The following is a 27,495-nucleotide window of genomic DNA, read 5'->3' as shown; positions in this document are numbered from 1 at the left end:
TTTCCCAAAGTTTTTTACTGAAAGTTTGGGGGTCTTGGGCCTTCTATAAATACATTGCCTGGCTGCAGAAGCAGTCCCACTTCTATCTCATAGACATCTTTCTCACTACCTGGGTATCCTCCCCCAATTTTTTACCCCCAAAACACTACCTTGATGGTTAATCCAGTTGCAAGCATTCACGAGGGGAAATAAGAAAGATCCACCACGGAATAATGCAGAAAATAACCCCCAATTGCTTATAACTTTCCTCTCTCCAGATATTCCGAGACATCAGCTCTCCTGTGCTTCTTATCAGTGAAAATAATGCTACAGGCAAAGCAATTCATACTAATATGATGGTCTCCAAAGACATGTACAGTAAAACTCCCTCAGACTCCCTTAGCAGAGGAGGTCCTCTCTCAGCAGTTTTAAAAATCTCAGCCAATTCTTTTGGGGAAATCTCAGGAAGTTAAAGAAATTCACCAAAAGAATGAGTCTATTTTTTGCTGGCGCGAGCGGGAAAGGCAAGGCTATTTTTTATTCTCCCATTTTAAAATTAGCAAGGCTGAAAAGTGAATTCTTGAATGGGAGTCACTCCAGTAAAATGAGCTTTTAACCAGAAATAATGACAGATCCTTCATCCTTCTGGCACAAACAGAAGTGTTACAATGCCCTTCAAGAATGGATCTGCTGACATCTCTCAGAAAGCACGACAGCGGCTCTATTCAGAAACTATCCTAAGCATCTGTCATATCCATATCTTCTTTATTAGCAATTGACATTTTCAAGAAAAAACAGTCTCTTTATCTGCTTAATAGCTCATCTGCACCTCTTCAGGCTGAACTCATAAACTCTCGGATGGTGACATCATGTCACAAGTAGATTATTAGTTCTGTGTCATAATCACTTCACATGAAAAAAAATGGGATTTCTGGGCGGCTTTATGAAACGCGGTGAGCTCCACCCAGGGCTGGGGAAAAGCAGATCCATCATTTCAGCCAGCAAAGGCATCTTAGAAGACACACGTTTTAACCAGCCTGCTGGGATTTTGGGGTTGAGGAGAGATGTTCCGTTTCGTATTCCTCGGTGTCATCACATCGTTTTACCCCAAGGCATCAGGAAAACATCCTGACGATGCCATTTATTCTAACAAACCCCCTCCCCTCCTCTCTTGCTCGGCTTCAAGAGGAATAGGGACGGCAGGAGCCCGTAGCCAGAGCCTTTCCGAGGGATTTTGGAAAGTTCACCATGAGGTGTCAGCACTTGTTTGAAGCAGACACCAAGCAGTGTGGCGGGGTTGGAGGTACGGGCACTCAGAAGCAGCCAGACGTGAACTGCACAAGTCAAATAATCAGAGTAATTGAAGGCTGTAAGCCCAGGGCTGGAAAACATGCTGCAATCCCTACGTGGCATGGACCCGCGTGTAATAAATAGGAGCTCTGTTAACGTGAGGGAGGAACAAGCCTCCAATGCTTCTGGCTCGTTTGCAATGATGAGCTGGTATCCCAGTCCCTCCACGCTCCCTCCAGCCCCACGCTAGCGGGTATCTCGTACCTCCTCCCCGACACATTCCCGCCGGGGGGCGGAGAGCCCCGAGCTCCTTTCTTTGTCCTCCCTGGCAGGTCCTCTGGGAGCCCAACAGAAAACCTCCTCCCTTTCTACAACAGACTGGCCAAGGACTGCCTGACAAGAGCCCTTGGAAGGGAGCAAGGATCAGCTTCCCACACAATCCTATTTTCTGGGTCCCGGGGGGCTGTGCAATCCTCACTGCACTAAAGCACACGCCACGTCTGCGCTCTGGTGACTGAGCAGTAAGAGCGGAAAAAAGGGCTATCAGGATGTAGCCATGCACCTCATCACAGGTTAATCAGTGACTTATCCTTCCCTGCATCCCCCCAAAACAGTGCGACCCTACACAGGATAGACAGGCGTGCCCGCGGCAAGGGGTACCTCACCTCGTCTTTGTCCTGCACCTGGATGAAGAGGGGAAGGGCAAAGCCCACCTGGGCCAGCTCCGGGATGGCCACGCTGTACTCCGAGCTGTTGAACTCGGGCGCGTTGTCATTGATGTCAATGACTAGGATGTTGAAGGTGGTGGTGACGGTGGCGTTGGAGGGTGTGCGGTCATCGTTCAGCTCTGTTGCCTGGCAAGGAGAGAAAACAACAGGGCAGCCTTTATTTTTCAAAGAATAAATATAAAAGTCTGCATGCTGCGATTAGAGGCTCTTGCAGCTTTTGCTTCCTCCGCTTGGCCGAGGAAGGATGCTCATTCGGTTCTGCTGTCGCCCCTTAACCCTGAGCACCTTTCCATACCGCTGACCCACTGACATGCTCAGACGTTGACCCAGCTCTTCCATTAACCACCCCTGAGGTCCACAGCACTCTTGCAAACCTGCTCCCTTCCCAGAGGTTTAACGTTTCCCCTGGGGTGGCTGTGGCCAAGTTCTCACTTGTCCCTGTTGTGCAACAGGTTGTCGGGACTCACAGTCGTGGCAGGGGATGAGTAGGCGATTTCCCTACCGCAAGCATCTAAACCAAAAAATTGTGGGGCACAGTCCTCTTGTTTGGAACACAAGTCTTGTGAGGAGTGGCTGAGGGAGCTGAGGGTGTTCAGCCTGGAGAAAAGGAGGCTGAGGGGAGACCTTCTCGCTCTCTACAGCTCCCTGAAAGGAGGGGGTAGCTGGGTGGGGTTGGTCTCTTCTCCCAAGGAACAGGCGATGGGACATGAGGAAACAGCCTCAAGTTGCACCAGGGGAGGTTTAGGATGGATATTACAAAAAATTTCTTCACCAAAAGTTTTATCAAGCATTGGAACAGGCTGCCCAGGGAAGCGGCTGAGGCACCATCCCTGGAGGGATTTAAAAGATGGGTACACATGGTGCTTAGAGATATGGTTTGGTGATGGTTTTTGGCAGAGTTGGGTTGATGGTTGGACTCCATGATCTGAAAGGTCCCTTCCAACCCAGGCGATTCTGTGATTGTATTCTAACAAGGGCAGCCACGATGGAGCAAAGAGCACTCCTACTTCCTCCCGTGCCATCTCCTGAGGTGGGACCAGGAGCAGGCAGCTAACCACCATAGTACTACGGAAAGGACAGAAAACTAGGGCAACAGAGAAAAACAGGATTTAGACCTTAAAATAGGTTTGGCAACATGTGTCTAAATACAGAGATGAGTCATGGCTCCATATCACACCTCTGTCTCAAGAAGGACTTTAATTCTCCTTTCCCAAAAGGAAAGAGTGCGGATTTTATTGCCAGAGAAGCAAGACTTGTGAAACAGCCTTTTCAAGCAGAGTCCCTCCTCTCGTCCTTTGGATAATCTTGCTTTGCTGTGGGCACAGAAAAGCAACGCTAAACACGACCCGCGCGGCTCATTGCTATTCACCGCTTCTGCACACACCAGCAGAACAGGCTGATCCGAACAAGGAGCCACCCAGCTGTATTTTCAGTGCACGCTCCAGGACGAGAGCAGCAGGGAACATTTTGGGTCCTGGGGATGTGGGCCACAGAGAGTTGGCATTTGCGGGAGGATGCAAAGTTTGTGGGGAGAGGAAATAAATTGGAAAAAAAAAATAATCTATCGGATCAACAGAACGTAGTTGGAACTCCATTATCATGCAGGCAGGAAAACAGGCAAGTTTTCAGGTTCACAAACCTTTCCAAGATCAAAGAGATATTTTTGTCCCTATTAAAAACAGACAATCCTCCCGCTCTTGATTTCTACTGAGTTTGAGCTATAAAAGCCCAAACCTAGGGGCGGTAGGGGTGGATGGGGAATTCTTCCCCATCTGTAAAGCCCCACCGTATGACCTGTGCCTGGGACCACGAGGGGCAGTTTCTTGTCCCTTTGTGGCCCCCCCCCCCACTTTCCCCCTGACAAAGCATTGCACTTGCCAAAAGGAGAAGGCGATGCCGCTGCCCTCCCAATCAATGACCCTTCCTACAACGCTGATTTTTCCCCACCCCAGCCCAGCAGAATCTATACTTCTAAATGTGTTTCCAACTAGCTGCCCAGCTTGGTATTGATTTTAATTACAGCGGTTGTGAGTGGAGCCAGGGAGCCGCTCTCAGGTGGGGCTGGTGGGGCCGGAAGATCACGCTCCAGTGCCTTTTCTTGACGAGACAACTTTGAGGATCCCTCCCCTCCCTCCCCGTGCCTGCCTGCGCCGGGCAGATGCAGAAGATGCCCTGTTATGCCGCTGCCTGCTGACGTGACAAAACATACCTGTTTTTCTGTTGTTTTGAGGGGGGAAATGTGGGAAATAGGCACAAGTGGACACAATTCAGGTGCCCAAATGTAGGGGTGTTGTGCTATTTGCAATCCCAGGGCTGCCAGCAGATACAACCGCAGGGAGATCTAGTTGGAGGCCAGGCAGGGCACCAAAAATGACCTTATACATCCCTATAGAGGCAACCATGCTTTGGACCACCGCGCAAGGGGGCTGTGTTAAACATCTGGCTGGGGAACAGCAGATCACATCTCTGGATGCCCACAGGAACACGTCCCAGCTTTGTGCCTCCACCTGGAAGGAGTCATCCCCAAGCAGGGTGACCTCCCCATCCGGCTCTGCTGGTGTGTCTCGCAGACGGAGGAGCTTCTCACCTTCACCGTGAGGATGAATCCAGCGCTATAGAAGGGGTTCTCCCGGTCCAGTGGCCCATTCAAGGTTAAGGCTCCACTGATGTAGTCCAGCGCAAAGATGCTGTTGGTGTTACCTGGGAGAGAGAACAGGCAGCATGAGCGCAGGCAGCTGGTACAGCTGATGCCAAATGGTAAAGCAGAGAGGGGAGCAGGGGGACACAAGCCTCTTTCCCCCTGCCAGCCTGCAGGAATGGCGCTGGGAAGAGAGGTTTTACAGCCAGGCCAGGGGCTTCAAGCTGGGCACGGGCTGCAGCGGGCTCTGAGAAGCCTGTGCATCACCTCCGTGCGCTTTAAAGGGTGATGGCTGAAACTCCTTCCTCCTCTCCCCTGCCCCAGCGCAGGGCTCAAAATGGTGTTCGCCTTCCAATAGCACATATAAGCCGTGAGCGCTGCAGGCAGCTGAAGAATTTCAAAGGGGTTTTTGGGTCATGGATAATACGCAACAGCACAGCCAAAACCAGGGCCGAACCCAGGCCCTCCCCTCTGAACAACCGCCTGCGTTCGCAAGACACCGCGTCCCTGGGGCGGGCAGAGCCTCCGTCTTCAAAACACAAGAGTTAAGGGACATCAGTCCAGGTTAATCAGAGGAAGGTGCAGAAGGACCAAGCTCACGAGTAATTCTTCCCCTGACAAGCAGTAGTATAACCATGGGGCCCCTTGCCAGAGGATGTTGAGGATGATGGAAGTCCACACGTATTTCAAGGAGAGTCTGGGGAGGTTAAGGAAAGAAAAAAATCTATCAAATAACAGAGAAGCCACATGTAGCCGAGGAATTTTCTTAGCTGGACATATTTGGTGCCAGGCAGAGTATTAGTGTGAGTACTGTAGGCACTCGCCCTGCTTTTATGCTCTTGTCAGGCGTGTTGACCCCATGCAGCTGCCTCGTTTTCCTCTACTCGAGCCAAATTCGGCCCCTGTGCTGATCCTTAACGTGCGAAGAATCAGACAGGGCACCATGGAGGGCTGTGCCGCCTCGGCTCCACCCTTCCTCTGGAATTAGACACCCAGAGAGGCTTCAGACAACACTTGAGTCTCACAGCCAGCAGATGCTAAGAGGACCGATGTCCTGCACAGGGAATGCCCTTGCAACGGTCCCAGGTGTGCTCTCCATCAGCCAGACAAAAGACAGCAGTTGGTACGTGGAGCCGGGGATACCTGATGCCAGCCCGGCACAACACCGGAGGAGGCTGATGAATTAGTCATGACCACGGAGGTTATACACAGGCATACGGACAACCGCACCACCGCCCTGCATCGTCTCACGGTGTGCAGAAAACCTTGATCCAGCCCCAGATGGGAGCAAGGAAACCCTGCAGGTACATTATATTAATCCCAGGCAAAAACAAAATAAAAAAAAAAACCCAACAACTGATTTTTCAATATACCTCAGCGTGAGCAAAACACACACAACATTCGTCACTTCCCTAGAAAGGAGCTGCAAGGCACACCTGCTGCCGCAGAAAGTTGTTTCCCATTGCTCAGCATCCACCTCATCCCTGTCTGATCCCCCGTTTAACCACGGTGGCTCCATCGCGGGATGGTCAAAGCCTCCAGGTCCGGCTCTCCTGGGAGCCCCCCGGCCTTCACGAGCGGCTGGCTGCCTGCATCTCCCCTCTCTCCCGGAGCCCTAAGTGCCGTAACACCTTTCTCCCCAGTAACCGAGCCTTTACATCTTCCTTTCAGACCAAATGCCTCCCATTTTTGTCCTTGGCCCTCTCTTCTCTCCATCCGAAATGACCCATTGACTGCTAGCCAGCCTAATGAACTGATGCGTGGCTACTTAAAATATTAGCGGCAGCCTTGGTTGTGGCTTGTTGGGTTTTTTTAATTTAACTTTTCACTGCCATACCCAAAGATCTCTGGTCTCCTCCCTTGGATGATTCCTCTCTTTTCATCTTGACTTCCCACCTTTGCTCTGTAATTTACGGCTGACTCCTCAGGAGACTTCTCCCAGTCCCAGATTTGAAGGACACTCCACGAGATAGAGCAAATTCCGCTGCAAGGCATTTAAATGCTCCAGGATGCCATGTTGCCATGGTAAAGTTTATGCATCAGGGCTATCTTGGTACACTCCCTTTAATATAAAGAGTAATAAAACACCTTTTTAATCACAAAATACTGTCCTGCTAGTGGGAATCTGTAAATGCGGAGACCAATGGATTTTAGTGGAAATAGGTCAATAGGGCAGGAATTCGACACAAAGGACTAAACACAGTCGTTGCGCGTTTCATATTTGACCACGGTCATTTTTCTGAATAAATTAGGGACCCAAATACCCCCCTAGGCTGCGCATCAGAGGCTTTTCTCTAGCTCAGCCCCCCCAACACCTCTCGGATGGCAGATACGCATCTGATGCCCCCCGGGGTGCCTTTCGGTGAGCTGGGAATTACTGGGTTTGCGAATTAGCTTCAGAAGGGAAGACCTTTGTCCCCTCCACGTCTCTCCCAGTGCTTGCTCCATCCCGCTCCCAGCCGTGCTGGTCGCAGGGGTCTGTGCCCAGGGTGGTCTCGGAGCCAGGTGGACACCGTTGCTGTCCCAACGCCCCAGCCGATGGCTCGCCTGGCCAGTGGCCAGCACTGGGCATGCCAACGGAGCAAACCGTGGTTTGCTCATGACTGGTTCTGAAGCCATACCCCAATGCACAGATGTGAGATGGAGAACACAGAGCGGGTGGAGAACCTCTAGAGGGATTTCAAACCCAGTCAAGATCCCCCGATAATCCCATTTCTTGAAGGATGTGGAGCGGCACAGACCTTTCCATCTCCAAGTTTGCCCTCTATAGACTGTTCTAATGACACAGACAGGAACTATTGTGGCCGCACCTGCCATGGAAGCAAAGTGACCTTCAGAAAGCTGCCCCTGCTGCCCCCTCCTTCCTCCGGGTCCCCCTTGCAGGCTCTCCCACGAGCAGTGCTCACGCAACGGCACGCACAACCTCCTGCTCTGTACCTACCAGGCGATGAAATGGTCACTCACTTGGCTCAGGAGTTGCCAGCTGCTGGACGTGCCCTTGCTTGAGCCATCTACCTCCTAGTCCAAGGTCCGCTCTGAGCCACCAAAGCATGGAGACCAAGGACTTCATTTCCACGCCCCTGGTTTGAGAAGGAACCCAAGAGCATGCTCTGGTTTCTGCTAAACAAAGGCTTACATGTCCTTCACCCCCTTCTCCACCCAGACAAGGATGTGGCACGTCCAGAGAGAACGAGGCAACCCAGCTCCATTGCATCCAAAGCTAAGGAATAAATGCAGTTTCCACCAGCAAAGGAGGAGCTCTGCTTTCAAGTGCTAGGAAAGCAAAGATGGCCTTAAGAAAAGCAGGGCAGGGAGCGGAAAGTAAACATGAGGCTGCCTAGGAGGCAGCATCCCTCAGAGAGGGACACCCTCTGAGGACTCCTCTCTGCTACCACTGCAAACCTGTGGAGCTGGACACGGAAAAAGGCAGGAGAGACCAGGAGAGGGATCCCGGGTAGGAACCAGAGATGGGGCAGAAGTTAAATGATGGGAAGGGAAAGGCTGAGCCGCAAATGGGAGCGCAGAGAGAAGAGAAGCAAAGCAGACAATGTTTTTAAACACTCAAAAAGACAGAGAAAAGGCGTGAACAAAAAAAAAAAACAAAAACCAAAACCCAAAAAGAATGAACTTTAGGACAAGAATATGAATACATTTCTGGCAGACTTGTTGCTCTTACCTGGCAGGGAGCAGGTCCTGAGCACCTTGCTCAGGACATACAAGCCCAGCTTCTTGTGACACCGGCAAAAGGAGGAAAAGGAAAACTTTCCCACTTCTATGTCCGAGTGCAGGTACAGGGACAGCAGCAACTCCTACATCCAGCGTGGCCGGGCAGGGACCGGGAAGGCAGGGCGCTGGGTTGGGAAGCAACAGGATGGATCGCAGCAGCCCATTCTGAGTGTTTTTCCAGGCTCATTGAGGAATGGATGGTGGCATAGGCAGCATTTTGGAGAAACACTGCTATAACGAGGGGTTTTATAGATGAAGGCCATAATGTTTAATCGCCCTCAGCCAACGCTCTCACAGTTTAAAAAGGCCATTAAAAATATTGGCTCAAACCCAGGGCGGGGGGGGGGGGGGGGGGGGGGGGGGGGGGAGAAAGAAAAGGAAAAAAAAAAAATAAAAAAAGACATTGCTGTCTCCTCCTTCCTCCCTACCCCTTTGGCCTTTGAGCATGGTTCAAACCCATAGAAAAGATGCAGCCATTGCCCAGCTCTAGCTAAGAACTACCTGTCAGGCAGGGGAAGCCGATTCCCCCCTGCAGGAGAATTTTTCCCACCCCCCCAGCTACCCAAAAAAACATTTGTATGGGGGAGCCGCATCCTCGGAAGGCCCTGGGCTTGCTGAGCCGCTCGCTGAACTTGGAGTGGATGACTTTCAGGAGATGCGAAAGGGGAACCCATCACACACCTCGCGCTGGATAATTTATTAGTCAAAATGTGCTCCGTCAGGGCTCCTCAGCACTGAAATAGATGCCGTTGGACGTGGTTCATAGAGTCAGCAACAGACACAGTTATCATCGTATAAATAGTCCATCAGCTGCCGTGACCACCTCGCTGCTCTTCACCTTGAGTTTTTGCCTCCCGCCCCGTGCGATGTGCAGGGAAGCACGCCCGGGCAGACGCCTCGCCCCACGCTTAAATTCAGAGGGAGCGAGTTATTTCCAAGGGAAAAGGGGGTTCTTACAACCTGAGCTTTATTTCTTCACACCGTGTGAAATCAAGATGCTTCAGGAAACAGTGCCCGCTTCTCCTGTTCTGGACTTTGGTTTGCTCTTCTTCTCCGAGGATGCAGCTCTCTCTGGGATAACGGGTTCCAGCCCAAAGCCGTGTGCCGGCACTCCTCCGCACACGCAGACAGGCGTTTTTAGTATCTTCCCCAAAAAATTTAATTGCCCATTCTAGCACAAGCAGCAGAATTTCTCCTCTTGCAGAGCCACAAAAGCAGCTCGGATTAAATGCTCATGTTGTTCCTTTTTTTTTTTTTTTTTTCTTTTTTTAAGGACGGAACGTACAGTACAAGAAAATAAAAGGAGAGATTTATCACCCGAGGTGCTATGCTCCTCCCGAGGCCCCTGGGAGCTGTGCCTGGGTACCAGTGAGGAGAACAGAGCCCGCAGGGTTTAAATGTTCCTGCTCCGAGTGTAATACATCACGCGAAAGGGTGCTGAGACTTGGACCACAACCACCCTTCCCCCACGTCATCTAGACTGCGCTCGGTGGCTCGAAGGGACGGCAAATCACCAGCCCTGCCTGGCTTGGCCATTTTCCTCCCAGCCTCTCCGCTTTCCATGAATCTAACCCTAAAACCTGCCGCGGGAGCGCGGCCAAGAGCTGCATCGATGAGTCAGGACAGCAGAGCAGCGCAGGGAGAACTGCCGTAAAATGTTTGTTTCCCTCATTTCTGTCAAAGGCAACAATTCAACCCTCCACCGGAGGATTTTCTCCTAACGCGCAGGGCGCGGGAGATGCATTCCCAGGGAGGACGGGCTGCTCTGGGCATGGCCACCTGGGAGCAGCGGTGGCAGAGGACACTCTCACCCCGCAGGTGAAGGATGCTTACACATAAAATTAGCACTTTTTTAACAGCCACCGTGCCTGCGCTGGATTCAGAGACCCACAAATCACCTCTCCTACCTCTCCCCCACCAGCAGGCATGCTCACCAGGGGAACAGAAGTACACTGTAATACGCCCGGTAACAACTCTGAACCAGCTTATTAACATAACGCCGCATCTCCAGGCTCAACACCTTCCAGAAAATCTTCCATTAAAAAAAAAAAAAGGTATCTCAGAACCGGCCGTTTTCTCTAGGCCCGACACCAACACAGACAGCGCGGATTCCTCCTTTCCCAGTGGTTGCCAACATCCCGAACGCCATTAAGTGCCAGGAAGTTAAACAGTCCCAGAAATTAAACAAAAAATACGCTCTTGTTTCATATTTACACATAAATGGGAATGTATAGTTTTAATTACCGAAGAGGCGTTTGCTGGGAGACCACCTGCCATGCAAACCATCATCCCATCCGTATCCGTTTCCAGTGGTTTCTGGATTACCAGGGAGCCAAAGCAAGATGCCAACACAACGATGAAGCATCAATTAGCAGTGGGGAGGGAGACGGGGAGCAACCGAGCCAAAAAAAGAGGGGCTGTGGCCGCAGCCACCATCTCTTCTTTGTGCTGTCTCTTGTCCCCTTGCATTGCCAGGGTGGAAAAACAGCCTTTGATGGATAACATGGTGTGAGGCACTTTTCCACCCATCAGCGTGTCCTCCTACAGAAATGTTCTGCTATGATGACTGCCTTTAAATCACGCTGGAAGGTCCTCCCAGCAGGTGTAATTTATGAGGATTTCAACAACCGAGTAGTCCACCGAGCAATCCGAATGTGGGGAAAAAAGCCGGCGCAACGTTAAGCCAACTGGCAACGAGAATATTAGAATTAGCATGTCCTAATTCCAAGGATCCTCCCTGATGTCTGGTTTAAGGGGCACACTTTGCTTTGCTTTCTTTGTTAAGCCGGGTCAAAATGTGAAGGCAGGTGTGAACAGCTGAGGCCACTTTGGCCACCTAACCTTATACTCAGAGGTCCGTGCCACGCTTCCAGAAGGAAGGCAGGGAGGGACTCCAGATCTGTTAAAGACCACGTGAAACGCGTTCTGAGAGTTACTGCGACGATTTTTACATATAAATATACATATGTTATTTTATTCCTCAGCAGGAAAACCAGAAGAAAGACAGAGAACAATTCTTTTCAGACAAGGTTCCTTCTTGCTCCTGTCACTCACACTTCTATTACATTGTGCAAATAATTTTTAATTCGCGCTTCCCTTGAGATGCACCAGCTTTAGCAAGAGAGCGCTTCGCCAGAAACAGCGCCGGTCTCCTAAAAGAATCAACTTAGGAAGAAAAAAAGATGCCCTGAGGGTTTGCAAAGAGCCCTACGGACCATCTCACCCGACCCAGAGCTCCCTCCCCTCTCTCCTGCAGGACTTCCCAAGCCCCAGGAAGGACGTATGGATTGCCCTTGTGCAGTCTCCCGTTGCCCATCCATCATGGCACCTGAAATGTGTCAGGCAGGCAGAGACTGAGGCTGGGGCACCGCTCACAGCCCCGGTTTAACCCTTTTACCCCTGGTTTAACCCTTCGCTGCCTGCTCAAGCAGCACAGGTCACCTTCACATCCTGGTGCTGGGAGACGTGAAGGCTCCCGACCGTCCTGGAAATAAAGGAAACCCAAAGTTTAGCGAGCAAAGTGTGAGACCGCGGTCATACAAGACATTTTCTTAACAAGAGCTCGCAGGCCAAAGTCCCCCCCCTGCCTATTAATTAAATTGCCGGTTAGGTCACGATAAAAATCCTTCTCCTAAAGGATTCAGATTCCCCAACACCCCAGGCGCTGTGCAGCAGCGGCAAACGTGAAAACACACTGCCGTCTGCAGGCCTGATCCTGCCGGGAGTGCCGGGGCCCTCCGATTTCCACCGGGAAAAAAATCAATCTCTGTTAGAGCGGAGAGTTCCCCGAAATGAAAAGCCTTATCTAGAGCAGGTCGTGTTATACAACAAGTCACTCGCTTTGCCTGGGAAATGAAAGATGATGAGGCAGAGTCCCCGGTACAGAGGCTATCTCCATAAATCTGCCGAAAAGGAGCTGCGGATTACTTCACTGGATTAATTATCCGTCCTTCAAACAGAGCCCTGACCTCAGCGGCTGAGCATCTCCAACCTGTAAGCGCAGCCGGGGGACCGGGGAGGGAGGAATTTCGCGGGGCTCCAGCCCCGGGATGCCTGCGCCATCCTTTTTGCCTGGGGAAAGTGGCAGAAACACCCGTCGGAGCGATTGGGAATCCCCAGCACCGAGTGGCTCGAATTGCGAGGTCTCAATGTGGATTTCTTTTTCCCTGAGGTGTCAATTTGGGTTTCTTTTTCCTTTTCAGTGATGACCCCGCTTCTTGCAAAGCGCAGGGAGAAAAAATAAAGGGCGCGTTTTCATGGGGTTAAAAATCCTCAGATTGGAAGGAAGAGGGAGAAACGACTGGAGGGCTTTTTCCCTATAGGACATGGGAATGATTACCAGTGCAGGCAGGCTCGGCTGCCCCAGCAGGACAAGGTAGCCAAAGCTGCGACACAGCCCGATCAGCGCTCCTCCGTCATTTCAAGCTTAACAGCTTTGTAAGCTGGCGGCATAAAGTTGGGTCTTAAGTCTTCTTTTATGTGGTTAGGGTTAATCTTTTAGTTTTATTGTTTTCCTGTCGTGGGAGGACCTTGTGCAGGAGATGGCCGTATAAATAAGAGCTGCTGCAGTATATCCCACGGCGCAGCTACCCAAGGGCCGAATAGGACACTGGCAAGTCCGAATTAATTTTTACACCCCGCCTCCAAATCATACCAATGCTTTAGGTATTAATACCAAAGAAGTGATAAAAGGCTCTCGTTTATCAGCTTTCAGCTCTCTCACTGCCATATATTCAACTCCAGCAGGTAAAATCAGAGCTCTGTGCCCGAAAGCCTGGGAGAGGCATCACCCATCCCTACCGTGAAACGGGAACAGCATCGCCGCCACCTCCCCTCGTGGAAGCGAGCCGAAGAGCCAGGTATAATTACTACCTCCACCGACCATTTTCGCTTTTGCTTACGGTCGGTTTCTAATTTAATTTGCTTCCCCGTTCCCATATGTTAGACTGTTGTTGCCTTTTTTTTTTTTTTTCTCAAAATTGCCATAAAAATTTACCAGCTCAGGCACAAAATCTGCTCGCTGACCTTTACCATCGTGATTGAGGATAATGACGAGTTAATTAGGCTTTACCTGCCTGCCAAAAAAAAAAAAAAAAAAAAAAAATCGCTTGCCTTGGGTGAGCAGGATTTTGGAGGCTGATTCCCATGTCCGGGCTCTCACGCATCAGAAGGTAGCATCTTCTTTCAAAAGCAAGAGGAAAATTATGGAAAGTGTAAGAAAATGCCTTGAGCAGAGCCGTGGAGGCACTCACGCTCCTGCTGACTTCAGGAGAAAAAACTGTCTGCCCCACAATCCTGTTTTCTTTAAAATTTGCCCTCGGCCACAACCTGGCAGCCAAAAGGAGCTGGCGAGCTCTGGCAACCAACTCAACTCAACGCGGGAGCGGAGCATCCCAAAACCTGGCTTCGGGGGTTTTGGGAAGGTCTGCCTGAAGCCGAAGGTAGGGTGAGGATGAGGAGGAGGGAGGAGGTGACAGCGGGTGCCTGCAGTCGTCCCTCGGTCCGTCCGTGGGCTGATCCTTCCCCGCTCCGCAAGATGCTGGTGCCGACAGGAGGAGGAGGGCTCCTGGCCAGTTACAAAAATGCTCCTCAATTCTCATTTTTGGCCAAAAAAAAAAAAACCAAACTAAAAAAATAAAAATAATGCAAAGCATTTTAATCACTCTTTGATGTGTTCTGCCCGATTCTCCGATAGGAGAGCTGCCCCCCGCCGGGCGGCACCAGGGGCAGGGATTAAGCTCTTGGCATAGGCAAGCAGATGCCAGGCTCTTTGCACTGATCCGCCCACCTGTCACTGTCACCCCGCTCCCACCAGGCTCCCGGGCCACACCTGGCTCCTACCACGATCCCCACCAGCCCTAATGGCTAGGTTTCGACTACTCTGGCGCTGAGCCAGGGACAGAAAGGGACTTGGTGGCTATTTCGCAGGAAAACCCGAGAGAGACACGAAAATAAGAGCACGTGTGAACATTCCAGGTAAAAATCCAGCGTCCAAGGTCTTGCCGCCTTGATTCAGCAGAGCAGCCATGACCATCCGAGGAGCAAAAAGACCATGAAGCGGGTAGGCGCGTTTAGCAAATTAACCCTCTATCGATTGCACGGTTATTTCTGTAAGTTTAAGACACCTCTTGGAAGCCCAGAGCTGTTTGTATTGCACCAGGGCCGACAAGGGAAAATCGGATACCGGCAGCATACTGGGCCAGAAAAATGGCCCGTGGCCATCAGCAGCTGCCCAAAGGAGGGTGTACAAAGAGGACAAGGGCGATTCCCCGGCTGCTGAGCATCTTTCAGGCTTTGAGCTGGGTGGGGATTTTGTCAGCTGAAGGCTTTGGCCACCCTCGTGGTAGTTCAGCTGCAACCTCAACCACAAAATTAGCCTGAGGTTTCAGTCCAGTCTCCAGCGAAAAAAGGCCTGTATTAGCCAAAAGAAAGTCCCTGCTGCACTTTGGCCAGTTGATACACACAATCCAGGAGGAACCTTGCATCTAATTCATGCTGGGGGAACATTAGAATAAATTGCAGAGGGAGTTAGAGGAAGAAATAATCCTTGCATCTTCAAAGGTAGACTGACCTGGATACTTGCAGTCAGGATCAGCGGACTTGAAAGTCAGGGTGAAATCACCTTGACCCCAGAGGTTGATTAAAAGAGCGTTTGAAACGGCTGGGCTTTGAGGAAGAGAAAGCGGGAAATTATTTCCACACGTGTAGGTGGAAGGAGCTGCCAGCCAGCCCCCGAAGCATGAGGCACCGCGGGGAGAGGAAGCACTGCTGCCATTTCTCGCCGGGAAGGATCCCCCCCACCCCGGGAAGCAAAGCCAGAAACAGGGTCACAACCCAGCCCCACCAAGCTGGTCCCTTGCTGCTGGGTCAGCCCGAGCATTCTGTCCGTCCCCAGGGCACAGCCCCACCAAAGCAGCGTCTGAGCGCAGCCCAGCGAGTGTCAAAGCCTGCCTCGGGTATGGTAGAGGCGTGCTGACCTCAAGGCACCTTAAATGAGACGGGTACCGGGCTCCAAAAAATTGGCCTTTCCAAAACACAGCTATGTTTTGCATGGAAACACCCACCCAGACTACCCTGGCTCTTTTGCCATCAGAAGATGACCACAAGCTACGGACCTAAAGCAGCCAAGCATTGCCCAGCGAGGATCCACGGGCGATGGGCTACACCAGTATCAGCGAGCCACCCATGCGCGCTGGGAAGGGTTCCCCGGGCTCCAGAGCAAGGCTGGGAAGGCAGGATCAATCCATGTGGCCATCAGGAGACAGAAACCCTCCACCACTCTAATTCAGCTTCATTCTCCAGCCCTGCGCCCTCGCGGGTCCAACCCCCTGCCTCTGGCAAGGCTTTGGGAAGCCAGCCCTCAGCACGGAGATTTTCGGGAAGCGCCACGGAAACCACCAGGAGCCCTTCAGCGCGTAACCAGTCCCATTCCCTCCCTAAACAATAACCACCGCACCGCCAACGAGAGTTTTATGCCTGGCTCTTTGCAGGTCTCCTCCATGGCACTGTGAGGCGGAGACGTTTGTGGTTCGCCATTAGGACGGAAAGGTTTCACCATGAGATCTTGGCAAATTAGTTAGAAACAGCGCCCGCTGCTCGAGGAAAGGGAGGTTCTGCGAACGCCGCACTCCGGCAGCACTGGAGGTAAAAACGTTCAGTTGTAGCAGTAGGCTACGGCAATTGGCAAGGACAAATCAAAATAACAAGCAGGACAGTCGAGGAGAAACTTGGCCAAATGCGATTTCCCAGGTATGGGATGTACAAAGACTCATTGCAGGGCCAGCTCCTCCAGCCCCACTGGGCTCCCCACCACATTTACCCCTGAACTTACCTGAGACGATGGTGTAGCCGATGCCCCGGGGACGGCCCTTGTCCTGGTCGATCGCCGTTATCATGCGCACAGTGGTACCCTGGGGAGAGAGAGGAGACGCGTGTTACAGCCACCCCTGCCGAGCACTGCTGGGGCTCGCAGGGTGCCCAGCCGAGGCACTGCACCTCTCACCGCGGGGCACGCGCTTGGGAAAACCTGTCCAAGGACGAGGCACGCCATGGAAAAGTCCCATCCCAGCTTCTCAGGGCAGTTCAGGCTCACCACTCATCGCTCTTCTGCAAGCTGTAAAACTCTGCTAACCCACCCCAGGATGTAGCTAGTGACGCTGAGGGTAGGACCAGCAGAACGTGTCCTCTAACCGACCCACCCAGCAGGCTGAGCTTGACCACAGAGGAGGCTTGGACCAGGGCAAGTGTCCGTAGGGACCGGAGAGAGTGACACAAGACTCATTGCCCGTGCTGCTCATCCCCGGCCCAGAGAATGAGGATTTGAAGCAAGGTCAGCGTGGTGAGCCCAGCTATGAGTGCTCGAGGCAGAAGAGGAAGGAGGGACTGAAGGTGCATCGATCAAAGGAAAGCCAGGACGTGCCTCCTCACAGCTGCACAGGCTGAGCTCTGGCTGACAGGCAAAAGCATATGCTCCTCCATGGTAGAGATTTTCATCCTGCCGTCCCTTGAGAACCAAAGGCCACAATTCCCTCTCACCACGAGCTTCAGCGCTGGTCACTAGACCAGCGTTATCTATCGCTGGCTTCCCAGTTTTAACTGGTCCTCTTCTGCCCCTGCGTTCTTCAGATGAGGTGCCCCAGGCAATGAGGGATGCTCACGCTGGCCATCAGCATCCAGCTGCATAACCAAGGGAGCTGCAGAGATTTGAATTGAAACCTTTAAGGAGGAGGATGGGGGATGGACAGATGCTGAGTACAGCGGATTGCCCATGGGCAGGAGCTTCTGCAGCTACCAGCTCACCCACCTCACCCTCCACCCTGCAGGACAGACCTGTTTCTTACAGCAAAGCAGACAGATGCATGAGGCCGAGTGTCCCCCCAAAACCAACGAAGAACGTAAGAGCGACCCCGAATCCTTGTTTAGTTCTTTAAATAAAAACATCCTGTGCTTATGTCAACTCCATAAGCTGTACTTCCCCCGCCGCACTGCAGCGAGCCCATGTGAATACAAACACAGCCACATGCACATAATTAATGTAGTGTGAAAAAATTTACAACTCAGCTGTTCTTGTTTTCATTGCTTCTTTTCCCACTGTTAATAAACCCATTTTAATATATTTTTTTTTTAATTTTTTTTTGCCCGCAAAGGAAATGTCAACAGAGGCGTTTGCATATCTAACAAGGGAGCACAGCGGGACGGCAGCATGGCGTTGGCCCTGCAATCCATCAGCTGAGGGCCACGGGGAAAACTGCTGTGGACACATCACTGGTGGGAAGCGGGGACTTGCCGTCTCCCTGGATTTCGGAGCCATGCCCCTGCGGGCTGGATGGAGATGCCTTGCCGCCGGCTGGCTGTAAAGAAGGCTCCCTGGGCCAGCCGGATCTGCCCCTTCCCTGATCTCTGAGGGCATTCCGATAGACTCCTTAAGGAAATCCACGTTATTAACCGAGAACATTAGCCATAAATCCCAGGTCACTGGCCTTTGAGCAGCACTCGGCTGGCGAGGCTCAGCAGCTGCCGGAGAGCCTCTAAATCACCGACAATAACTCTCCTTTTCCAAAGGAGCGAGGACTGCTAAAAACCACCAGAAAAGTAGGAAAGGAGTGAGTGGGAATGCAGAATGAGGGATGTGGCAAGGAGGGCATGGCAAAGCAGAGGGGGAAAAAAAAAAAAAAAAAAAAAAGGAGGAAGGCATGTGATCCAGCGTGCTCTCTCCCAGCCTCTTGTGCTTTGATCATCCGACCTCACGGGGCGGGCGCGAGCCTCCCTGGGCTCCCCGGCGAAGGGGGAGCTGCTGCGTGGCATGGGGCGGTGGGCGATGGCGCTGGGTGGGTCTGATAGCTGGCTCCTTGCCTGTCAAAAAGCCGGGGAGCGGCACAGAATGATAAGTGCCGCCTGCTGCGCGGCACGTTCCAAAGGGGAGGCAGCTGCGGGAGGAGGCAAGGGCCCCAGCGATGGCCGAGGAATAGCAATCGGCACGCCGATGCCGGGGCCGCTTTATCTGCAAGAAAGGTCCCTCTTCCAGCAGCCGAGGGGAAAGGCTGCCGGGAGAGATAAAAGGATGAGCGCAGATGTCACAGTCAGGAAAGTTGGGGAGGGGAGGAGGGGGGGAATCTCAGTCAGATATCTCAGCAGCGTGTGCCATAGAGATGTTCGTAGGAAAGAAATTATCCAGACATCTGATCCCAAGAACGAGGGCTGCAAGTAAGATTCGCCTGGTCCTCGGCTTCCATGCTGCTGTTTTCTGAGACTGGGTATCCCCCTCTTCTTCTTGCAGCCCCCATGTGTCTCCTACACAAGCCCCTTCACCAGCCCATCCTGGGATGAGCCACACTTCACCAGGCACTGTGAAACAAGTGGCAGAGCGGGGCTGAGCCGCTACTGTTCCTGGATGCTGTCTCCTGGCACCACACCAGGGGCAGGGACCTGGGCACCTCCTCACAGCCCGTCTGGTTTCCATCCTTCCCGCCAGCTCCTTCACAAGAGGTTTCCAGTATCCACAAGACTGGCAGATCCCAACTCCCAGGAACGAACGATCCCTCCCGAAGCATCCGCCCAGTGTTTTAGGACAAGCCTTTATGCTTCTGGGGAAGAGGCGGAACAAGCGCCAGAGGATGGGCATAATGCTTATCCATGTAGCTAGTGGCAATTTCTGGGTTTCTAGCGAGCGGTGACAGCTGACGCAGCCGGCCTCGGAGCACAATCACTCAGCATGGTCAACAGGAAGGAGCATTCCCCTTCAGCACACGTCTGAGTGAGACGGGGAGATGATGTGACGCAAAACATGACGCTAAAGCCCAGGCTATACTCATCTCTTAGTACCTGCGATGATCACGAAGCATCTTGCCCACCACAGCTGCAGGGACAACTAATCAGAAAGGAGAGACAAGAAATGGGAAAACATGCAAAACCAAACCCCTTGATCATGGCCATCCCGCAATGGCAGAGATTGACCTCTCGCCAACCACATCTCAACAATTTCCAACTCCTCTTCCAAAACCCTACCAGACCACAACTCTATTCCTTTGGCTATCTAGGTCCTGGCACGGCAAGGGCAGGAGACGCTGTGCTCTAGCTCCCATAGGCAGCCAGCTGCACCCCTAAATTGGAGGGCACCTTCCCTCCGTCTCTGGCCAAACACATCTGGCAAGGCGTCCACTTACTCACGGAAAACCCAAGCTGACATCCAGAGCTGACAGCTCTGCCCAGGGCTCTCCCCAGGTATTTGTGGCATGAACCTGTGGCTCTTAAAAACGCTCCCAAATACTCCTGACGTTTTTTCAAAGCAAGGAACAACTCGGCTGCCTGCCACAGACAACAGTGGCTGCAAGGAAAGGACACGGGTGGTGGGTACAGACCAAAGCACCAGAACAGAATAACCCACTCCCTCTAGGGAAGGAGGAAGAAGGTTTAGAAAAGTAATAATCTGGAAAAGCCTATGCTTAAAACAAAGGCAAAGAAAATAAAGAATGGCACATTATCCAAACAAAATCTGAGGGTTTTTTGAAGAGGGGCAGGGGTAAATCAATCCTTTTTTAATAAAACCCTGAGCTTTTAATAAAGTGTTCACACTGATGGGCTGGAAATATTGTAAGAAAGAATTAACTCGGAGCTATTGAGACTCTAGGGCAAAAATAGCACTGATTCTATGTTATTTCTTTAACCCAAGGAGTTTGTGAAGAGGAGGGGGATGGTGCTGAAGAATTAAAACTGTTTCGGTGATATTTGACACGTATCTGCTCCATGCTCTCACAAGGGAGTACCACTGCTGGTCTCGGGACCAAGCACCAGTGGGGTTTGTCTCTCCTCTCGCCTCCATGGGGCTCCCCCTGGGATAAAGCACACGTTCACAGGCCTCAGCTTGTCTCCTAGGTAGCAGATTCCTCCTCTTTCACCCCCAAAGTGAAGCTGCGATGCTGCCAGGACCATGCACCAGCTGAGATCCAAAAGTAAGGGCTCATCAGACCATCAGCATCTCTGCAAGGGGAAACGTCTCCTCTTCTCCAGCCCCTATTAACCTGTCTGGAGAACATCAACGTGCTGCGAGGACAGACACCCACAGACTCTGAGGATGAAAAATACAATGCCGCCAAGCTGTAGACAGCTTTGGGGCACTTGGGTGCCCTGGGAGAGACATCTAAGGGACGCTGAGATGATAAACGGCATCAAGAAAGAAGATACAACACCTACAGGGACAGAAAAGTCTCTTCCCACTGCATCCTCTTCCTTTGCCCGATAAGAAATTTCTTTCTTCTCAGTGTCCGAATAAACACGTGCCCAAAACACATCTAAATTATGCTACCGGATCCTGGCCTGAGAAAAATAACAGCTACAATGGCACTTCTCTCCCCTCCCGTGCCCCTCCACCCCTTTTTCTTCTCCTTCTCCTCTTACAGGATTAGGGACTTGAAAGGCAAAGCGCAGCCCAGCGTTGCAGCAGCAGGAGGAGGGGGCAGCACTTCAGAAAGCTGCCACGGCAAGGGAAAAAAAAAAAAAATCCTATTTCTCACTTCTTAATTCCAGTCAATTCCAGTCAAAGGGCTGATAGAGATCTGTTTGCGGTAATTTGCTGCAGTTTATCCACTCTTTTCACCTTCTATCGGCTCTTCACTGACGGGCTGGCTGACATGCTGTTACTCGAGTGAGGAAATTAAAATTTGATGCAATAATCCCAAATAAGAAGGATTTTATTAGGTAATGTATACACTTCAGATGAGGTATTCTTGCCTGATACATTGATAGAGGAACACAGACATGCTGTGCACCACAGATAAAAAGAGAGGCAAGAGAGAGACGGAGAGCGGGTGCGTGGAGCAGCAGCAAGTCTGGGATGAAACGGCTTGAGCACGCCTTGGCCTGCTGGGGCAGACGGCAGGCAAACGTCACCCACAAACGCACCGTTGGCTTGAGCTGGAAGCCTTGTTTTGGGACACGTTGGCCGAGCCCAGATTCCTCAGCCAAATTTGCTGTTATCCTTTCGGTAACCAAGCCACTCTGTAGGGTGACAGCGACTGGCTCCCTCGGGTGGTAGGGCAGAGCTGGTGAGAAGACTTCCCGTGGGGAGATGAAAATGCGCGTTCAACGCCCATGGCTTGCCATAGCAAACCACGTCCTTCTTTCAGCAGTGGAGATTTCTCCCGTGAAGGATGGGACTTTGGGTCGAAACCAGAGAGCAACAGCACTCAAAGTACCACCCACGTTCCGCAGTCTTCCTTTTTACCATGTCTCCAGTGGCACCTATCCATCTTGGATATCTCCATGCCTTTGGAGACATTACATGGGGCCAAGAAAATCAAAATCTCATAGAATCTTCATGGTTGGAAAGGACCTTTGAGATCATCGAGTCCAACCATACACACACAAAAAAACCCCCTACAATCTCTGTCACTAGAGCATGCCCTGAAGTGCCAAATCTAGACGTTTATTTTACATATATTGTTCTTACTAGGAATTCAGAAGAAATAGGCTCCCTAACGTGTTTCTCTCTAGTCCCCTTTTCATAGAATCATGGAACCTTCATCTATCACAGAATCTTCTCTAAACCGGTCAGAAAACTGCCAAGAGTTCGGTGAGTGCTCCTTCATTCGTTTCCTACGTCAGGTTACACAGCACCTATTTGCTGCTTTGCCTACTGCAAACAGTCCCGTTCTGGGAATAACTGTAATGCACGTTGCTGTATCAACACAAAGAGATCATTAAGCTGCAGCCTTATTACATATCATTAATCTGAGAGAGATCCCCTTCTCCTGGATGCCGGCTCACTCCAGGCAGGTGATGGAGTCTATAATTTTTGATACTCGTGGGAATTCCAGTTGCATAATTTCATCTAAGGCTTTTCCCACTAGTTAAAGTTGAACGAAGGAGCGTTTTTGCTTCCCTGCAGCTCGTGCTGCCCACCACAGAAATGCCCCTGAATCCCAACGGCACTGAAACTCATTGAAACTCTCACTTCATGAAAGTAATTCACGAAGCCATTTTTTGGCTGTCTTCAGGCTGGCAGACAGGTAATGTGCTGTCTGACCGCGGGATTTGTGACAGTAGGACTCAGCCCTATTGATCCAGCACTCTGCATGCCGTCAGAGCCAGCACTGTGCTTCAAAGCGAGTAAAAAGGCATAAAGTGAAGCAAGCTGGAGTTCCCTCTACCCCTGCATGATCTAAGCCATCCGGCGTTTGGGATACAGCACACCAGAGACGTTAGGGGATGCACGTGCGGTATGGATGCCTACCACGCCACCATTTGAGGACAGAAGGTTTTCCCATCCATATACAAAAATATTTGCCCTCTAGATAAAGCAATGGGAGGCAGAGCTGTGCTTTGGGAAGGCGGATGCTGCTGCCAAGGGTCGGTCCTGGGGCTGAAGGTCCTGGGCACCCCTGCTGGGAGCAGAGCTAACAACAAAGCCAAGGCTGCCCACCATGCTCCCCCGCTGTCTGCTGCGGGGGGGGTGGGTAGTGGAAAAAAAGCCCTGCTGTACTAAGAGACCGGGAGACGTTTTCCACAAACAGCGAGTTTGCTGACAAACCAAGTTGCAGAAGAACTAAAATGATTGGATCAATTTGGCAAAACCTGGGGGAAAATGCTCAGAGTGCTGAAATGGCTGATGATTCTGGCATTTTCAAAACTGCCTCATTTCAGGAACGTTTACTTTTTTCTTCAACTTTGCTATTAGAAATGGCATGCATATACGCTGTGGGGAGGAAATGGGGTGACTGTGTGCTAAGAACAACAGAAAACCTTTATAAAATTTAAAGAAAATCTTTAGGCAAACACTCTATTTGGGTTTCAGGCTTCCTACACCTCCTTGCTTAGGCTCCCTTTTTAAAAAAGAGCGTAAAATACTTGGGAGCTGGCTTGAAACACATTGTTTCGGAAAGAAAAAGCTTTGCCTCTCTTTGAGTGCCCTTGGGATCTCCCGATTCAGAGCATTTGCACTTCAGCATGGAAACAGGGCTCGTCTTCGCACCCAAGCCACAAAGGTCGGGGCAGAGCAATGCCAACGGATGGAAGGAAGGACAAGTATCTCTGCGAAGAGGAGGCTTCCCTCCAGCTTTTTTGGGATACCTTGTGCTTTCTGCCCCGTACCCTACTCCATCCTCCCTCGGCTCCCGGCGCAACACCGCGGTCGTGGACATGGGAGAGAAAGAGCAGCCCTTACCGGAGGCGAGTTCTCATAGATGTTGGTGCTGTAGGGCAGGTTGATGAAGATGGGGTCCATGTCCTGCACGTCTGTAATGGTGATTGCCAGGTTGGCCAACGTAGACAGCGGCTTGTTTTTATCTTGGTCCTTGAAAAACACAAGGGTTGGCAGGGGGAGAGAAAAGATTTCTATCAGAAACACAGAATTATTCAACAGCATTAAGTCTCTCACAGTTGTAGTTGGGTCAAAATTTCTGCCTAGTCCAGGTAATCATCTCTTTTTCAAGCTACCTGCTGGAATTATTGTCCACAGTGCAATATGCATTTCATTCCAGCGTTAGCACTTTTAAAGTAAAGCAAGCACCAATTTAGTTTTCATCACATTTTGGGGTGAAAAAGAAGCAATGCTGCTCAACATATACTTCAGAATACAAATTCTCTCCTAACGCAGATATGCCCCCAGGGCACCTCCGCACCGCGAGACCCAGGTGTGGTTGCCAGCAGACTCTCGTACCAGCACATCGCGGCAGCGCATCTCATCCCCGCCAGCACCAACGCCTCGGCACAGCTTGGGCTCCGTCGGCTGGAACACGACAAATCCCACAGGCTCCCTCACGTTTCCACGGCTCTTCCTAACCCTGCGGGCTGCATCGCAGCTTTATTCTTTTCTGTGATCGCTGCTCTGAGCAGGAGCATCATCGCCCTTACACCCCACCGCAACCCATTGGGATGGAGCCTCAAGACCCTTCTCCACGAGCGCTTTCCCAGGGAAAGGCCCTTCTCCAGCAGCCAACTCAACAGCAGTATGGGCTGCCACCAGCTTGTCCTGGCAGTGCCCTGCTGCCACCGGTTCTCTTGCTGGAGCCTCATCCCGTGGGTGCTCGAAAGCAACCCTTTGCTAAAAGGGCAGAGGCAAAGAGATAAGACGCAAAGGAGAAGAAAATAAAACTCTCCTTACTCCCTAATCAAGCACTGTGGTGAAAGGCGACCATTAGAGGTTACCGCATGCTTCTGCAAAATGGTTCTGAACAGCGGCAAGGACTGATTGCCAGGAGATTAATGTTAATTTAAACCGTATTCAACAACACAGCTCGTACATTATCCTCTTAACCTGCAGGCCTCAGCGTTTATGGCCTGGATGGATGCTTATTTCCAACTCGCCCTCCGCTGTTAGTGTTATCAGGTTGAAATCTTTCGTTTCTCCAGATAATGTTTTTTTCCCCTTCCCTTTCACCTCTTTAAATTTTTGTTAAGGTATTGCAGGTAGCACTGAAAAAGCAAGCACATTTCACATTTCCTCACCTTCCCAGCCTCCTCCTGCCCTACATCCCCGGCATGAAATGGCTCCTGCCTTGAACCAAGGCCCCACGGCTCTTCTTGCAGCCACACCGAATTCACCACATCAACCCCGTTCCCACTCCGGACCACGCAAACTCTCCATCAGGCAGGCAAGAGACTGCATTTGCTCTTCCAGCTCCCCCTGTGCTGGCGCAATTCTCATCCTCCTTCCCGGACTGAGCTTTGTCCCAGGGTTTCTTGTTGCCTTTCTGCTAGAAATTACCAGCGCCCCGCGACCGAGCCCAGGAAATATTTGGAGACTTAATATTTAACTCCCTGAGTTGGAAATCACTGGAAGCCAGCAGTGTATTAGGTAGCAAGTGCCAGATACACCATTTTATGTCTGCTGGGAACTGCTCCTGGGACACGGGGCTAGATGGAGCTGGATGGACCAAGGTGGCACCCCAGCGTCCTTGAGGAAACCAGAATGGGACATGTGGAAGAAAGGCATGTTTCCATCAGGGATTGTGTTTGGTCCCAGATTTTCTAACCTGCTAGACAGCTCAATGGCATGTCCTGGGAGAGCGCGTCGGCGACACAGACTGACTTGGAAAAAAAACAATGGAGGAGGCCTCTTATCACTGGAGTATTTAAAATAAAATGAGGTATGTTTCAGAAAAAATAAACTTCTGGGGAAAATTCCACTGCCTTGAACATGAAGGGAATGAGCTGAAAGGTTGAGCTGTTTGCCTGTGGCCCTGGAATCTGCGAACTCCCAGCCTCCGTTGGCCATGAAGAGCAAAGCAGCCTGGCGCGGCCCTCCATGTCCTCGTGACATTTGTGGCTCTGCATCAAGACAATGATCTTGATCAAATCACATGCTTCAAGAGCTCCAGCCAGCTGCCTGGAGGGTTGGGAAGGGTTCCCCCCCTCTCTTGAATGCACAGTTGGCCAGATGTATTGTAGGGCTGAATTTCACCTTCCTCTGTTGCATCTGAGATGGGAAAGGAGCCACCACACAGAGAGCCTGCTTGTGCGGTGCTCCTCACTCACACGCTCCCTACGGAGCTCTCACCAGATTTAACACCAGGAAAGAAGTTTCCCATAGGGGTGTGACAAGAATTTGCCATGGTGGCCACCTGGACCCCCTCCCAGGGGTCCCCTCTGGCATCGGCTGTATAGAATCATAGAACAGAATCATTGAATTGCCTAGGTTGGAAGCAACTTTTCAGATCATCGAGTCCAACCATCAACCTAACACTGATAAAAACCATTGCTAAACCATATCGCTAAGCACTACGTCCACTCGTCTTTTAAATACCTCCAGTGACGGTGCCTCAACCACTTCCCTGGGCAGCCTCTTCCAATGCTTGATAATGCTTTCAGTGCAGCAATTTTTCCTAATATCCATCCTAAACCTCCCCTGGTGCAACTTGAGGCCATTTCCTCTTGTCCTACAAATCCACCCTTTATAAACCATGACGGACCGGGAACGAGCCCGGAGGATTTAATGGGCTGCATGCCTCCTCTCCTGCAGCAGACAGGAGAAGACTCACCGTCGCGTTGACCTGGAGCTGGTACGCCTGAGTCACTTCATAGTCCAGCTCCCGTATCACCGACACGATGCCACGGCCGCTGTCGATGGCAAAGAAATTGGAAGGGGGCTGGAAGGAGTAAAGCACGCTGCCTCCTGCCCCCTGGTCCGGATCCGTGGCGTTCACTATGAAAATCGGAGTGCCCACCGGTGTATTCTGGAAATAAATCAAAAAAAAAAAAAAAAAAAAAGAAATACATCGGTAAAATTGTGCACCAGCCTATTTTCCCATCCAACTCACATCAGCAATTTCCTTTGCCCACCTAAAGGAATATCTAGAGACCCAAGAACTTCAGTCCTATATTTTTGGGACATTTATAAGTTATATAGTTGTTTTCTTTATTACAGTATTGCAGCAGCTATAATAGTTGTTACACACTTATAATAACAGTTATACAGCTGTGGTCAAGATGGCACTCTATCACAAACCCTTATTTTCCCAGACATCACAACTTTCCAGAAAAAATTACTCTTTTTGCTGAAACTTGTTTTCTGCCCAAAGGCACTTTTATTTTCAACGCTGATTCCCTCTCTGTTTTCACCACGAGGCATTAAATGTAAGAGAGCCTCTAAAAAAAGACATTAAATGCAACACAGAACTTTACGTAAAATTCAAAGTTGTAGTTTCCACAGCAACTACAACCTGGCGCGATTAACGCAGGCATTAACAGTTAAATCGTCATAAATCTGGAACTAATCTACATGCATAAAATATGCAGCTGAGTGCACAAAATCAGCAACGGCAAATGCAGTTTGGCACTTCTTATTGTTTAACTTCACAGAAGGGAGAACAATTATCCATTTTTGGTGGAACAGCTGCATGTTCCTATGCAAATCTTAAATGCATATTCTTGTCTCTCTAAAGGCAGAAGCACAAGACCGCAAGCAAAAAGGCTTTGCTGGGGACCCAGGCTGCAGGTACACAGGGATCACGACCGCTTGGGCAAGTCCCTATGTTGGTAGCACGGTGACAGCCACGTTAAGGGCTGACGAAGAGCTAAAACTTGAAAGGGAGACAGCAAAAGGTCAGGAGCAAGATGTGACAACAGCTGGTTACGGCCAGTTGGGATAATACGGATTATTTCTGAAGACCTCTTCCCAAGCCCTTGCGTTTTATTAACTTC

General features: G+C 51.0%; 1 protein-coding gene across 6 annotated transcripts in view; it reads right to left on the bottom strand.

Moving 5' to 3' along the window:
- The window catches only part of CDH23 (cadherin related 23), a 210,387-nt gene that overhangs the window by 91,252 nt on the left and 91,640 nt on the right, over positions 1 to 27,495 (bottom strand). For all 6 annotated transcript variants that reach the window (XR_008467045.1, XR_008467046.1, XR_008467047.1 and 3 more), the window contains exons 7-11: positions 26,334 to 26,528; positions 23,519 to 23,647; positions 16,193 to 16,271; positions 4,585 to 4,697; positions 1,935 to 2,123 (exon numbers count right to left, since the gene is read on the bottom strand). Coding sequence is in view for 3 of the 6 variants with exons in the window: in XM_054205963.1 (XP_054061938.1) it covers positions 1,935 to 2,123; positions 4,585 to 4,697; positions 16,193 to 16,271; positions 23,519 to 23,647; positions 26,334 to 26,528 (705 nt within the window). In the remaining 3 variants the exon portion in view is untranslated. The remainder of the gene's footprint in view (positions 1 to 1,934; positions 2,124 to 4,584; positions 4,698 to 16,192; positions 16,272 to 23,518; positions 23,648 to 26,333; positions 26,529 to 27,495) is intronic.

This window comes from Rissa tridactyla, chromosome 6 (genome assembly GCF_028500815.1).
Source record: "Rissa tridactyla isolate bRisTri1 chromosome 6, bRisTri1.patW.cur.20221130, whole genome shotgun sequence".
NCBI lineage: Eukaryota > Metazoa > Chordata > Aves > Charadriiformes > Laridae > Rissa > Rissa tridactyla.
This window is presented reverse-complemented; position numbering and strand designations above follow the sequence as displayed.